The sequence below is a fragment of the Phyllobates terribilis genome, unplaced genomic scaffold (genome assembly GCF_046119375.1).
Source record: "Phyllobates terribilis strain yellow unplaced genomic scaffold, ASM4611937v1 Scaffold_2__4_contigs__length_985480577, whole genome shotgun sequence".
In the NCBI taxonomy this organism is placed as follows: Eukaryota; Metazoa; Chordata; class Amphibia; order Anura; family Dendrobatidae; genus Phyllobates; species Phyllobates terribilis.
This window is the reverse complement of record NW_027362762.1, coordinates 547,630,165-547,643,069: the sequence shown is the minus strand read 5'-3', so window position 1 is coordinate 547,643,069 and position 12,905 is coordinate 547,630,165. Positions and strand designations below refer to the sequence as shown.

At 37.5% G+C, this 12,905-nt stretch overlaps 1 protein-coding gene across 6 annotated transcripts in view; it reads left to right on the top strand.

The window, feature by feature from the left end:
• The window catches only part of HIVEP3 (HIVEP zinc finger 3), a 388,269-nt gene extending 381,634 nt beyond the window's left edge, over positions 1-6,635 (top strand). For all 6 annotated transcript variants that reach the window (XM_073666393.1, XM_073666394.1, XM_073666397.1 and 3 more), the window contains one exon: positions 891-6,635. In XM_073666393.1, the coding sequence (XP_073522494.1) occupies positions 891-1,343 (453 nt within the window). In that variant the 3' untranslated portion in view covers positions 1,344-6,635. The remainder of the gene's footprint in view (positions 1-890) is intronic.
• Positions 6,636-12,905: the final 6,270 nt, after the last annotated feature.

Genomic DNA, 12,905 nt, shown 5'->3' with positions numbered 1-12,905 from the left:
ACAACTCTGCGTTGCGCAAAAAATATGCAACTTTTTCAAAGCTTTATGACCATTTTCTGGCATAAAGGCTTTGAAGAATCGACCCTAGTCTGTTTTTGACATATGAGGAAAAGAACTTATGTGTGACATCAGCTTAGATATGTTCACACGTTCAGTATTTGGTCAGTATTTTACATCAGTATTTGTAAGCCAAAACCAGGAGTGAAGCAATCAGAGGAAAAGTATAATAGAAACACATCACCCCTTCTGTATTTATCACCCACTCCTGGTTTTGGCTTACAAATACTGAGGTAAAATACTGACCAAATACTGAATGAGTGCACGTGGCCTTATACATACTGTGGATTACATGTATTACAGCAGGGTTTATAATAGTCAACTTTCAGTTTTTTTTGCATCTATACAATTAAAAATATGGGACAGAAATCATAATGTACTTTATATGTAAAATCCAGACTGCGGATCTTCAACTGACTTTGCACTACAGTGGATAGGGCTGTGATATGTAATATCTTGGCTAATGGACGGTGTTTTTAGCCTCCATACTTGCAGGACTGGATATTATAGCTGTTCTAATTAATTTTCTTATAATAATTTATTCATCTTCTTAATTTCCCCATTCTCACGCCAACTCCAGAACCTGCTTACACTGTTTTTCTGGTCAAGGGACATTTTTTCTATCTGTAGGAGGGCTGGAGCGCTTCATGTAATAAGGAGACGAGTATTTGAATTTTAGATATCTTTATAAAACCATGAATACAATATTTTTTTAAACTGGTTTTATTGAAGATTATACCTATGAATACAATGTTAAATGTTAACTAGCATTATCCAGATAGCAGTACGTAAGAATTGAGCATAGTTTAACATACAATGTTTTTGTATTGCAGAAACCAGGACCATCCGTTTTCCCTGCTCAGCCAAGAAACTTTTACTCACCTCTTACGCTTCATACATTGCCAAGGAGTGGAGAAAACTTGTATACCCATCTGCCTCTGCACTCGCAGCATCTTCAACGGACACCCTACCCAATGATCCCCATTGGAGGCATCCAAATGGTACAGGCCCGACCCAGCCCTCAACACTCTCTAGTAGGACCTATACTCTCTGAACTACATGTAGAAGGTCCTTATAAGGAGCCACTCCAAGGAGGAAGTGAGCAGCTACTCAGGACTAACAGGAGAGAAGAAGACAGGGTAATGTCACCTCCCAGCACATCTCAACAGAGCTCCCCAACGCCAAGCACTTACTGCCAAACTGCTTGCACTTCATCTCTACCACCTGGAACCCCTCACTCTGGCTCCGGCTCTCAAAAAGAAGAGCATGTGGAAGGAGAAGGGTGAATAGACTCTACCTAATGGGATGACCCCATTCTCCGACCCTTCTCTCTGATATCTATATGTAGGTTACAGCATGAGGCTAACTGTAAAATGGAAGACAAATCCTTTGAAGGATAACAGTCCTAAGAGTTGAAAAATGCAAATACAGCATTGTAAGATTTGTTATGGATCCTTTAAGGGTACAGGGTAAGAATTGTGTGGTGTTGAGGAAAGAAACGTTTTAAGAATTAAAAGTAGTGAATGTGTACGAAGTTAAGCATCCAGGGTACATTTTACCCTTTTAGCGTACACAATTTTATTTTCTATGGTACTGAAAGACAAATGCATCCACATCTATATTATAGAATGATTTATATATATATATATATATATATATTTTAGGATACACAATACACATCCTTTCCCTCCCACTCTGGGCCAAAGGGAACAACTTCATTTCATTCCATTTTTTGTCCCACTATCTCACTTCCCATATGCAGTTTATCTGTGCCTTTTTATACACCATTTTCTTTTATGATAAGAAAAAATATATAAAAAAAGGGAACTTTCTACGCTGTGAAAATGTGAATCTTTTCCAATGTGCACCTACTCCTATTAATATTTTATTGGGGAAAGCCTGATTTCCATGAATCTTTTACGCTGTTCTCCCCCTTATAATGTGATCCTGAGATGTTGGAAGGAAATGCACTGAAAAAGTTGTTTTTGTTGTTTTTTTTTAGCTTATACGAGTCTGAATATATATGTTGAATTGGGATAGGTGTCTACAGTGGTGTACAGAGATATTTATACATTTTTATTTAATTAGAACTGTATTGTCTTTTTCTGTTTTTGCTTTAATGGGTTTGGGTACAAAAAAAAGAAAGCTTTATTTTTATTTTATGTTGTCAATAAACCCAGCACTTCTTAAATGTGATGAAAGTGGTACAGCACTTGTAGAACTGCAGTAACTGCACTATATTATATGGGGGAGTACCATTCAGGATGTGAGAGCGCTAACAACTGTGCATTGTCAATGGACATGCCGCACTGCACAGAGACACCACATATGGTGTCCATTTGTTTGGCACAAGAGTTTCTTCCTTGGTGTGAAATACATTACACCAGGATGCTTATGTGGTACTCCTTGAAGGCCGGTTACGAAAGTAGTAGTATTTTATTTAAAACTTGTATTATAATATTGATTTGTTGATACTTTATCTTCACACTCATCTGCTTGGGAACTGCCCATGCATTTACTTATTCCTTATAGGGTTACCTCCAATCACTCATTCAGGTTTGAGTGCAATATTTTGTTAATTAAGCACTTATGGAAAATGTTTTTACCTAGCACCTTATTTCCATTGATTTTCCTATTTAATTTCCTTGCTATTCTTTCTCATTTACACCAAATTTATGGTACTTTTTTCATTAATATTCCCATACCCTTACACCCCGGTTTTTGCACTTTTGTAGCTACTTTTTTAATGGCTAAGATACACTTTTTAGTCAGTCATTTCAGCCAAACTATACTTCTGATAGAAATTTTGGTCTCTATTGCAGAAGCCAAAAACAATTTTATCTTGGGGGTGACGGTTTAAGCACTTTTATTTACCAATGACACCATCAAGTACCTTATTTTCTAGTTTCCTCAGCATCAGCCCGACTGCGTATATAACCATTTGAGTGCATCCTACTATTATATGGTGTCCCATAACTACCTTCACGATATACACAGTAAACCTTTCTTGATTCAGTCATTTTCGGTATGCACATCTGTGCTTAGAAATTCGGTGACCTGACAAGTGACACTTTGTACTGAAACATGACTTCCACAACTCTGAGCCAAAAGGACTTTTTCTTGCATGCCTGCTTGTATAACCGGTGCTTAGATAAGTTACACATTCTGCTGTTTGACAGGAGCTTGCACTACATGGATATCAGGATTTTGGGGATTTCTAGGGTATTTCTTTTCTTGATTATTGACACATGGTAGCTACCATATTTATTTACCTATAATTATACCTAAATGTAATGTTTTGGTGCCCGTAGGCTAATAGTATGTAACCTGTGTATATATAGTAATAAAACACACAAGCATTGTAAGCAGACATACATGAAAACACTCATTATCATAAAAGTTTTTTTGGAGATTTTTTTTTAAATATTTTATATTATTCTCACTTAAAATTATCCATTTGATTGAAATTTATTGGATGCAAAGTAGGTTATTTCTGCGTGCTACCTCAACTGACGTAGTATTCATATCAATGATCATGGTAGAGGGCTACTATTTAAAAGGCAAAATCCTATTTTATAGAAATTAAATGAATTGAGAGTGTTTTTGAATCTAGCCACAGGCCCTAAAATGCAACTGTGTAGTTTCTAAGTCTCTGTTAACATCTCGGAGGCTCGGAGCATCCTTAGCAGAAACCAACCAAAAATATTGGCTGTGCTATTTTGTGCAGTAAAACCTTGACGGACCTAATTATAGTCATTGGTGTTTTCTGAGTACCATTGGTGTCCGTTATGAGATGGAACCGTCAGTGCCTTTATTTTTGTGGTTCTGCACTTTTGACAAAGCAGAACAGTGGAAATGAAGAATGCAGATGTGAATAGATCCTAATCAGTTTTCCAAAGCAAAACAGATCAACACTCTGGAGTTTTCTAAATTGATACAGTGTGACAGATGACTGACTGGTCTTTGTTGAAAAGTCACTTAACCAATCTGCGCCTAACAAAAATATATAATGGAGTGTATATCATGGCACTCCGATTCGATGGTGCACTAGTAGGGTCCCGAAGCACTCTGTGGTTAAATTGAGGTGATGTTTATTAGCAATCCAATATGCATGTTAATTGTGCATACGACATTTTGGTCAATAACTTAGACTTTCTTCACATACACAGATTGTATTTAGGAGAGTCATGGGAAATATAGAAGTGCTGATGGAAAGATAGCATGAATGCATTAGTGTGGCGCCTCACCACTGTGGTCACGCTGCCTTTCCACTGTGGTCACGCTGCCTTTCCACTAGTTGTTTTCTATCACACAAGCCTTTCCTAAATGCAATCTGTATATCTGAAGAAGGTCTAAGTTATTGACCGAAACGTTACATGTACAATTAACCATGGAGTATCTAGTTCTTCTGATCTAGCAAGAATATGGAAAGCTTCCAGACATAGTATTTACAGGAAAGGGGTTGTACTGTATTTTCAAACTGGACTGATAATGATATTTAATGCACCTTTTAATGTAGCAAAGCAATGAATTGTATTCAGTTAAATCAGTCCTATATTGTGTAAATTATTAAACCTAAAATACAAATGAATCCAATACAAAAAATACATCCTGATAAAATATATGCAAGCAATCATAATCCTTGAATGGATACTTTTGTTGTGTGTGAAATACAAACTATATGTATAACTTTCTTCTAGAACACAAGACATGTATGAGTTCTTGGTCTCTTGGGTAATGGAGAAATTATCCAGTATTTAGGTTTACAGCACTTATAATGTCTTACAGTTTTATTTTGCTCTTTTCAAACAAACTTGCTGCCAACCACCTTTTATAATAAGTGACTGATGAAACATTTATTCATGAAGTTGGGAAAATATGGCCTTGCGAAGCAAATGCTACTGGCACAAGGTGTCCAAATTTACAGGATGTGCATTGAATTTTGTGAAATTTGGGAAAGAGAAAGAAAAGTTTGGTTCTTCTAATGGCATTGTCAGGTGGTTCAGGTCATTCCAAGATAAATCAACTATGGGCACAGTGATGCAAAAATAATCTTTAGTATTAGATGTAAAAAAAGCTTTAGAGAATGTAACATCCCATTACTGTCTAGTCTTATTCACATGCAATTAAACGCTATAGTAAAACCCTGCTAAAATGTTTTCACAGAATGATATGTTAGGACATGGGTTTGATAATTGCAATTTACTATGTGAACTTAGAATTAGTGGGGTTTTGTATGCAACTTTTGTAAAAATATTAAATATGTCCTAATTTAGAACAAAATTCCGAAGTTTCAGCTAAGTATCAAGAAACAATGAGGATAGAAACTATATTGTAAGAAGAATCATATCCTGAGTCTCTATAGTTCACAATTACAGTAATGGCCAAATGTGTTGGTACCCTTGAAATTGTTCCAGAAAATGAAGTATTTCTCACATAAAATTGTTGCAATTACACATGGTTTGTTATACACATGTTTATTTCCTTTGTGTGTATTGGGACAACACAAAAAAACTGAAAAAAAGTAAAATTGAACATAGTTTCACATAGAACCCCAAAATGGGTCGGACAAAATTGTTGGCACACTCAGCTTCATATTTGGTTGCACACCCTTTGGAATAAATGACTGCAGTCAAACGCTTCCTACTATAACCATCAACAAGCTTCTTATATCTCTCAACTGGAATTTTGTGTCACTCTTCTTTTGCAAACTGCTCCAGGTATCTCATATTTGAAGAAATTTTAAGATCTATTCACAGGTGTTCAATGGGATTTAGATCCAGAATCATTGCTGGCCACTTCACAACTCTCCATTGCTTTGTTTCCATCCATTTCTGGGTACTTCTTGAAGTATGTCCGGGGTCATTGTCCTGCTGGAAGACCCATGTCCTAGGATGCAAACCCAGCTTTCTGACACTGAGTACTACATCGCAACCCAAAATCTTTTGGTAATCTTCAGATTTCATGGTGCATTGCACACAGTCAAGGCACCCAGTGCAAAGCAACCTCAAAACATCTTTGAACCTCCACAATATTTGACTGTAGGTATTGTGCTCTTTTCTTTGTAGGCCTTATTCTATTTTCGGTAAACATTAGAATAATGTGTTTTACCAAACAGCTCTGTCCACAAGACGCTGCCCTAGAAAAATTTAGCTTACGTACATTTTGGCAAACTGCAGTCTAGCTTTTTTATGTTTCTCTGTCAGCAGTTAGATCCTGCTCGGTCTCTTGCCATTTTATTTCATTCAAATTTTGACGGTTAGTTGGCGCTGACACTGATGCACCCTAAGCCTGCAGGACAGCTTGAATTTCTTTGGAACTTGATTGGGGCTGCTTATCCACCATCCGGGCTGTCCTGCGTTGCAACTTTTCATCGATTTTTCTCACGTCCACATCCAGGGAGATTATCTACAGTTCCATGGGTTCTTGATTATGTTACACACCTTGGACAAAGGAACATCAAGATCTCTGGAGATGGACTTGTAGCCTTGAGATTGTTGATACTTTTCAACAAATTTTGGTTCTCAAGTCCTCAGACAGTTTTCTTCTCCTCTGTCTGTTCTCCATGCTTAGTGTGGCACAAACAGACACACAATTAGAAAGTGAGTCAACTTCTTCCATTTTTATCTGGTTTCAAGTGTGATTTTCATATTGCCCACACCTGTTACTTGCCACAGGTGAGTTTGAGGGAGCATCACATGTTTGAAACAAAGTTTTTTACAAATTTTGGAAAGGTGCCAACGATTTTGTCCAGTCCATTTTGGGGGTTTTGTGTTAAATTTTGTCCAATTTGCATTTTTTTCTCAGTTTTTTGTGTTGTTCCAATAGACAAAAAGGAAATAAACATTTGTATAACAAAACATGTAATTGCATTAATTTTCTTGGAGACAATTTTTCTGGAACAATTTCAAGGGTGCCAACATTTTTGGCCATGACTGCACATTATATGGCACCTACTAAAGTCTATGAGGACTTTCTGTGTAGTATATTACATCGACGTAATATGTTTATTTTTATTGGATTCTATAAGAATTGTGAGGAGGAGTTATGCTATGTTTCATTAGATATTATGTTACTGACATATTCCTTTAATAGTATGGCTTCTAAAAAGTAATAACTTCATACGACGTCAGAGGTACGTGCTTTGTGCACACAAATCTGCCATATGCATGAGGCCTTATGGTATGGTATGTATCTTCAACAGACTTTTCTCTCAGTTGTCAGATCATTGCCTCCTGTTTCTTATGTGTCTGTGAAGTTCGGGAAAATATGAATGTCATAGTCTGTATTATACTACCTAATTTGTATTTTAGGTTTAATAGTCCTTTTAGATTTTGAACCATGATAATGCAATATCACATGATGTACAGTACACATTGTCATAGGAGCGTCCGCTTCTATCGGTCTGAAGTCCTGTAGATCTTTTGATAATACATGGAGTTCGACAGTGGAGGCTAGTGCTAGTGATAGGAGCCAGAGCAGCTATATCTTACGAGAAATTAGTTTTGGTTTTTCTCCCATAACCAGTGAATATATGACTCAAACTTAGTGTATGACATTATAAGGGATGATTTTTTGGTTTATATAAATAACTGGGCATTAGGAAAATCTATAGTTTTTTGGAACAATAGTAAATGAGTAATTTATAAGCAGTACTTAATAAGATCCACTGCATTCAGGTGCCTTCTAGATAAACCACATAAATGGGACAGTAGGATGGGGTGGTGGAGGCACTTAAGATGGAGAACAGCTATCTCTTGCAGTGACGCATTGATTGCTTTAGGTATAAGCACAGTGTTATCTTCTAATTTGATGAAATTTGAATAAGAAGACATTTCTATGTATAATGTTATTTCTCTCCAGTGTCATAGAGAACCATATGATTGATATAAATACTATTACTCCATTTATGTAAAAAATGTGAAAGTAGAACTATCAATCTTACCATTACTGAAAATGGCCTCCTGGCCGGAGGCAGTGTTTCTTTATTTGACATATAAAATTACATACGTTTTTGCACTCCAGCTGTTACATGCCAGGTGGCTCATTCAACCCCTGTAAGAGGAAGTCATACTTTGCACCTTAGTCTTCAAAATGATTTCTTCCTTCAGAGATTCCCAAAATGTTTTAGAAATGATGATCTTAATACAAACTACAAGCATTTTACACTTGAAGGAAACTTTTTCCCTTCATTTCCATGCTCGAAACATGTATTCATGATCTTTCCTCCCAAATTCTGTAACCTCCAGCAAACCTATGATGGTTTATCTAGAACTGTATTAAGAACTGAGATAGGGAAGCACACAATAATTTTTTTGCTTATATGTATTTTCTTACTGTTTAAAATATTCTTTAATTTTATTAATTTCAGTTATTAATTTCCAATACAAAAGTTTGTATTCGTTTATTCACTTTTTTACCCTCTTCCCCCCCCCCCAGCCCTTTCTGTTTCCCTCATCTATTAATATTTCTGCACTTAATTGGCAATACTTTGCCCACCTGTGATACATAGGGTAAATAAGCCAAGTTTCTCCCCCTTCCCTATTTGGGGTAAGGGGGATTTTTATCTATTTCCTATTGTAAAATGGCAATACATTCCTATGTGCACGAGCTAAGGTGCTGTATAGTTGTATATACATGCAGTGGGTTGTGGGTGGGTTGAGTAGGAAAATGCATCAGGTGTTTTCACAGGATATAATATGGTGAGAGAAATGTGAAGCACAGAAAGTCTGCGAATTGTAAATGTAGATGACAATAGATACACATTTGTTTAAGTATTTTAATGCAAGAAAACGACCATTTCTGTAAATGACCTGCTCTATGAGTAAAGATCTTTCTCTCTGTATAATATTCCTCTTTATATATACATATATTAACCCTGCCGGGAAGACAGGCATGGGAACATTTTTAATATTAAAGAGAAAAGAAAAAAATACTAAGAAAGAGAATTGAGCATGTGGAAATAAATTTTTACATTCCCAAAAATGCAGTCTGTTTGTGTTTTAATAAATTTGTATGTATGTATTTATGTGTATATGTGTAATACATGACAATACGAGTGCACTGGCAAAAATCAAGGACCATTTGTATGCTTGCTTTGTATGAATGATATTGTGCGCACAGAAATGTACACATTTAACCCCTTTACCCCCGAGGGTGGTTTGCACGTTAATGACCAGGCCAATTTTTACAATTCTGACCACTGTCACTTTATGAGGTAATTATTCTAGAACGCTTCAACGGATCCCCTGATTCTGAGATTGTTTTGTCATGACATATTGTACTTCATGATTGTGGTAAAATTTCTTCGATATCACTTGCGTTTATTTGTGGAAAAAAAAACAGAAATTTGGTGAAAATTTTGAAAATTTCGCAATTTTCAAAAATAGAATTTTCATGCCCTTAAATCAGAGAGATATGTCACACAAAATAGTTAATAAATAACATTTCCCACATGTCTACTTAACATCAGCCCAATTTTGGAACCAAAATTTTTTTTTGTTAGGGAGCTATAAGGGTTAAAATTTAACCAGCGATTTTTCATTTTTACAACAAAATTTACAAAACCATTTTTTTGGGACCACATCACATTTGAAGTGACTTTGAGGGGCCTTTATTACAGAAAATACCCAAAAGTGACACCATTCTAAAAACTGCACCCCTCAACGTGCTCAAAACCACATTCAATAAGTTTATTAACCCTTCAAATGCTTCACAGGAATTGAAAAAATGTTACTTTAGACCCCATTTTTTTTATTTTCACAAGGGTATCATTAAAAAATAGACCCCAAAATTTGTTGTGCGATTTCTCCTGAGCACGCCAATACCCTATATGTGGGGGAAAGCCACTGTTTGGGCGCACGGCAGAGTTCGGAAGGGAAGGAGCGTCATTTGAATTTTTGAATGTAAAATTTGCTTGAGTAAGTAGCGAACGCCATGCTACATTTGGAGAGCCCTGATGTGCCTAAGTAGTGGAAACCCCCCACAAGTGACACTATTTTGGAAACTAGACTCCTCAGGGAACTTATCTAGATGTGTGGTGAGCACCCTGAACCCCAAAGGTGCTTCACAGAAGTTTATAACATTGAGCCGTAAAAATAAAATTTTCAAATATTTCAAACAAAACTGTTTTTCAGCCCCAATTTTGCATTTTCATAAGGGTAACAGGAGAAATTGCGCCATAGCATTTGTTGTGCAATTTCTCCTAAGTAAGCTGATACCCCATATGTGGGAGAAAACAACTGTTTGGGCGCACGGCAGGGTTTGGAAGGGAAGGCGCACCATTTGACTTTTTTAATTTAAAATTTGCTTGAATAATTAGCGGACGCCATGTTGCGTTTGGAGAACCCCTTATGTGCCTAAACAGTGGAAACCCCCCCAAGTGACACCATTTTGGAAACTAGACCCCTCAGGGAACTTATGTAGACGTGTGGTGAGCACCCTGAATCCCCAGGAGCTTCAAAGAAATTTATAACATGGCGTCGTGAAAATAAAAAAATCTAACTTTTTCCACAAAAATTATGTTTTAGCCCCAAAGTTTTTATTTTCACAAAGGTAAGAGGAGAAAATGGACCCCAAAAACTGTTGTGCAATTTTTCCTGAGTACGCCGATACCCCATATGTGGGGAAAGTATACTGTTTGGGCTCACGGCAGGGTTCAGAAGGGAATGAGCACTGTGTGACTTTTTGAACGCAAAATTGGATAGAAGCGAGAGCGGACCCCATGTCGCGTTTGGAGAGCCCCTGACGCACTTAAACAGTGGAAACCCCACAGAAGTGACTCTATTTTGGAAACTAGACCCCTCAAGGATTTTATCAAGGGGTATAGTGAACATTTGTTTGACACAGAATTTGATAACATTAGGTCATCATATTGAATAAGTTGTCATTAGTCTTGAGCGCAAGTGCTCTCTACTTGAATTTGCATCGGGTGCTCAGGTATGCACCATGTGTTGCGGGTGCTCAAGTGACATGCTCGAGTCCCTGCCTCGCATGTTTCACGGTTATTAGACACCCAAAAAAAACATGCAGGTATCGCTCGTGCATGGCAGGCAATCCCCACGACTTTTTTGTCTGCAAAATATGGGGCAGAGACTCAAGCACCCGCGATACTCGGTGCATACCCGAGCACCCGATGCAAACTCATGTAGCGAGCACTTTTTGTAAAAATTCCAACCCCAGCGCAACCCTAACCCCAATCCTTATACAACCCTAACCCTAGCCCAACCATAACCCTAACCCTAGGACAACCCTAGCCCAACCCTAACCCTAGGACAACCCTAGCCCTAAAGTTTATTATTTATGCCGCTCCTCGTGCGGTATAAGTGATTAGACGACTTTATTCTTCCGTTTGGTGCGATTACAGTGATGCCAGATTTATATCGGGTTTTTATGACTTACAGCTGTCACACACTAAAAGACGCTTTTTTTTGCAAAGACTTGTTTTTGCATCACTATATTTTGAGAGCTATAATTTTTCCATATTTCGGCCGACAGAGTCATGTGACGGCTTGTTTTTTGCGGGACAAGTTAACTTTTTTATTGGTACCATTTTTGGCCACGTGACATTTTTTGATCGCTTTCTATTCCGATTTTTGGGAGGCAGAATAAACAAAAAACAACAATTCCGGAATTTTTTTTTTTATGCCTTTTCTCGTGTGGTAAAATTGATAAGGCAGCTTTATTCTTCGGGTCAGTACATTTACAGCGGTACCACATTTATATAGTTTTTTTATGTTTTGGCGCTTTTACACAATAAAAACTATTTTATAGAAAAAATAATTGTTTTTGCATCACTTTATTCTGAGAGCTATAACTTTTTTATATTTCGGTCTTTGGAGCTGTATGGCGGCTTGTTTTTTGCGGGACAAGATGACGTTTTCGGTGGTATCATTTTTATTTGCATTTGTCTTTTTGATCGCGTTTTATTCCTTTTTTTGTTTGGCAGTATGATTTTTGCTTCGTTTTTTTTTTTTTACCATGTTCACTAAAGGGGTTAACTAGTGGGACAGTTTTATAGGTCAGGTCATTCCAGATGCGTCAATACCAAATATATGTACTTTTATTGTTTTAATTTATTTTTTTCATAATAAATATTATGGGTACAATATATGTTTATTTTTTGGGGATTCTTTTTTTATTTTTTTTATATGTATGCATATTTTTACAAATTTTTTTTTTCACTTTCTGGCACTTTTTATTACTTTTACACCTTGTCTCACTATGGGACTTTCACTTTTTGCATCCTGATCGGCTGTATATCACAGAAATGCAGCAACATCCCAGCGCTGCACAGGGAGAAGTTACTTCTGGTGACCCGGATGTTGTCATGATGACATCGGGTCGTCATGACAACATCCGGGAGACACCGCGGGACACCGGCAGGAGTACCTGCGCTTACCTCCCCTTGCCCCCGCAATGCTGCGATCGACTTCGATCGCAGCATTGCGGGGGTTAATGTGCCTGCAGAGGTGCGGGACTGCTCCTGGTACATAGCACCGGGTGTCAGCTGTGACAATCAGCTGACACCCGGCGGCGATCGTCCCGCACCGCTTATACTATGTGGCAGTGCAGATCTGCAATTATTTTTAAGAAAATTGCAGTAATGCTGCGAGTATATCCAATATTTGGATCATGCGCACACATACAAGTCTATGGGTGTATGGAAAATAGCAGACTGCACTCGGATGTCATCAAAGTGCAGTCTAACATCCGCGGACAGAGACCATGGAGAAGATGAAGAAGTTCTCCGCATTTGTGCTGCGATTCTCTCATGCGAGAGAATGGGATCACACTCAGATGACACTCGGATCAGGCTCTGACAGAGTTTGAGCCGAGTGTCATCATAA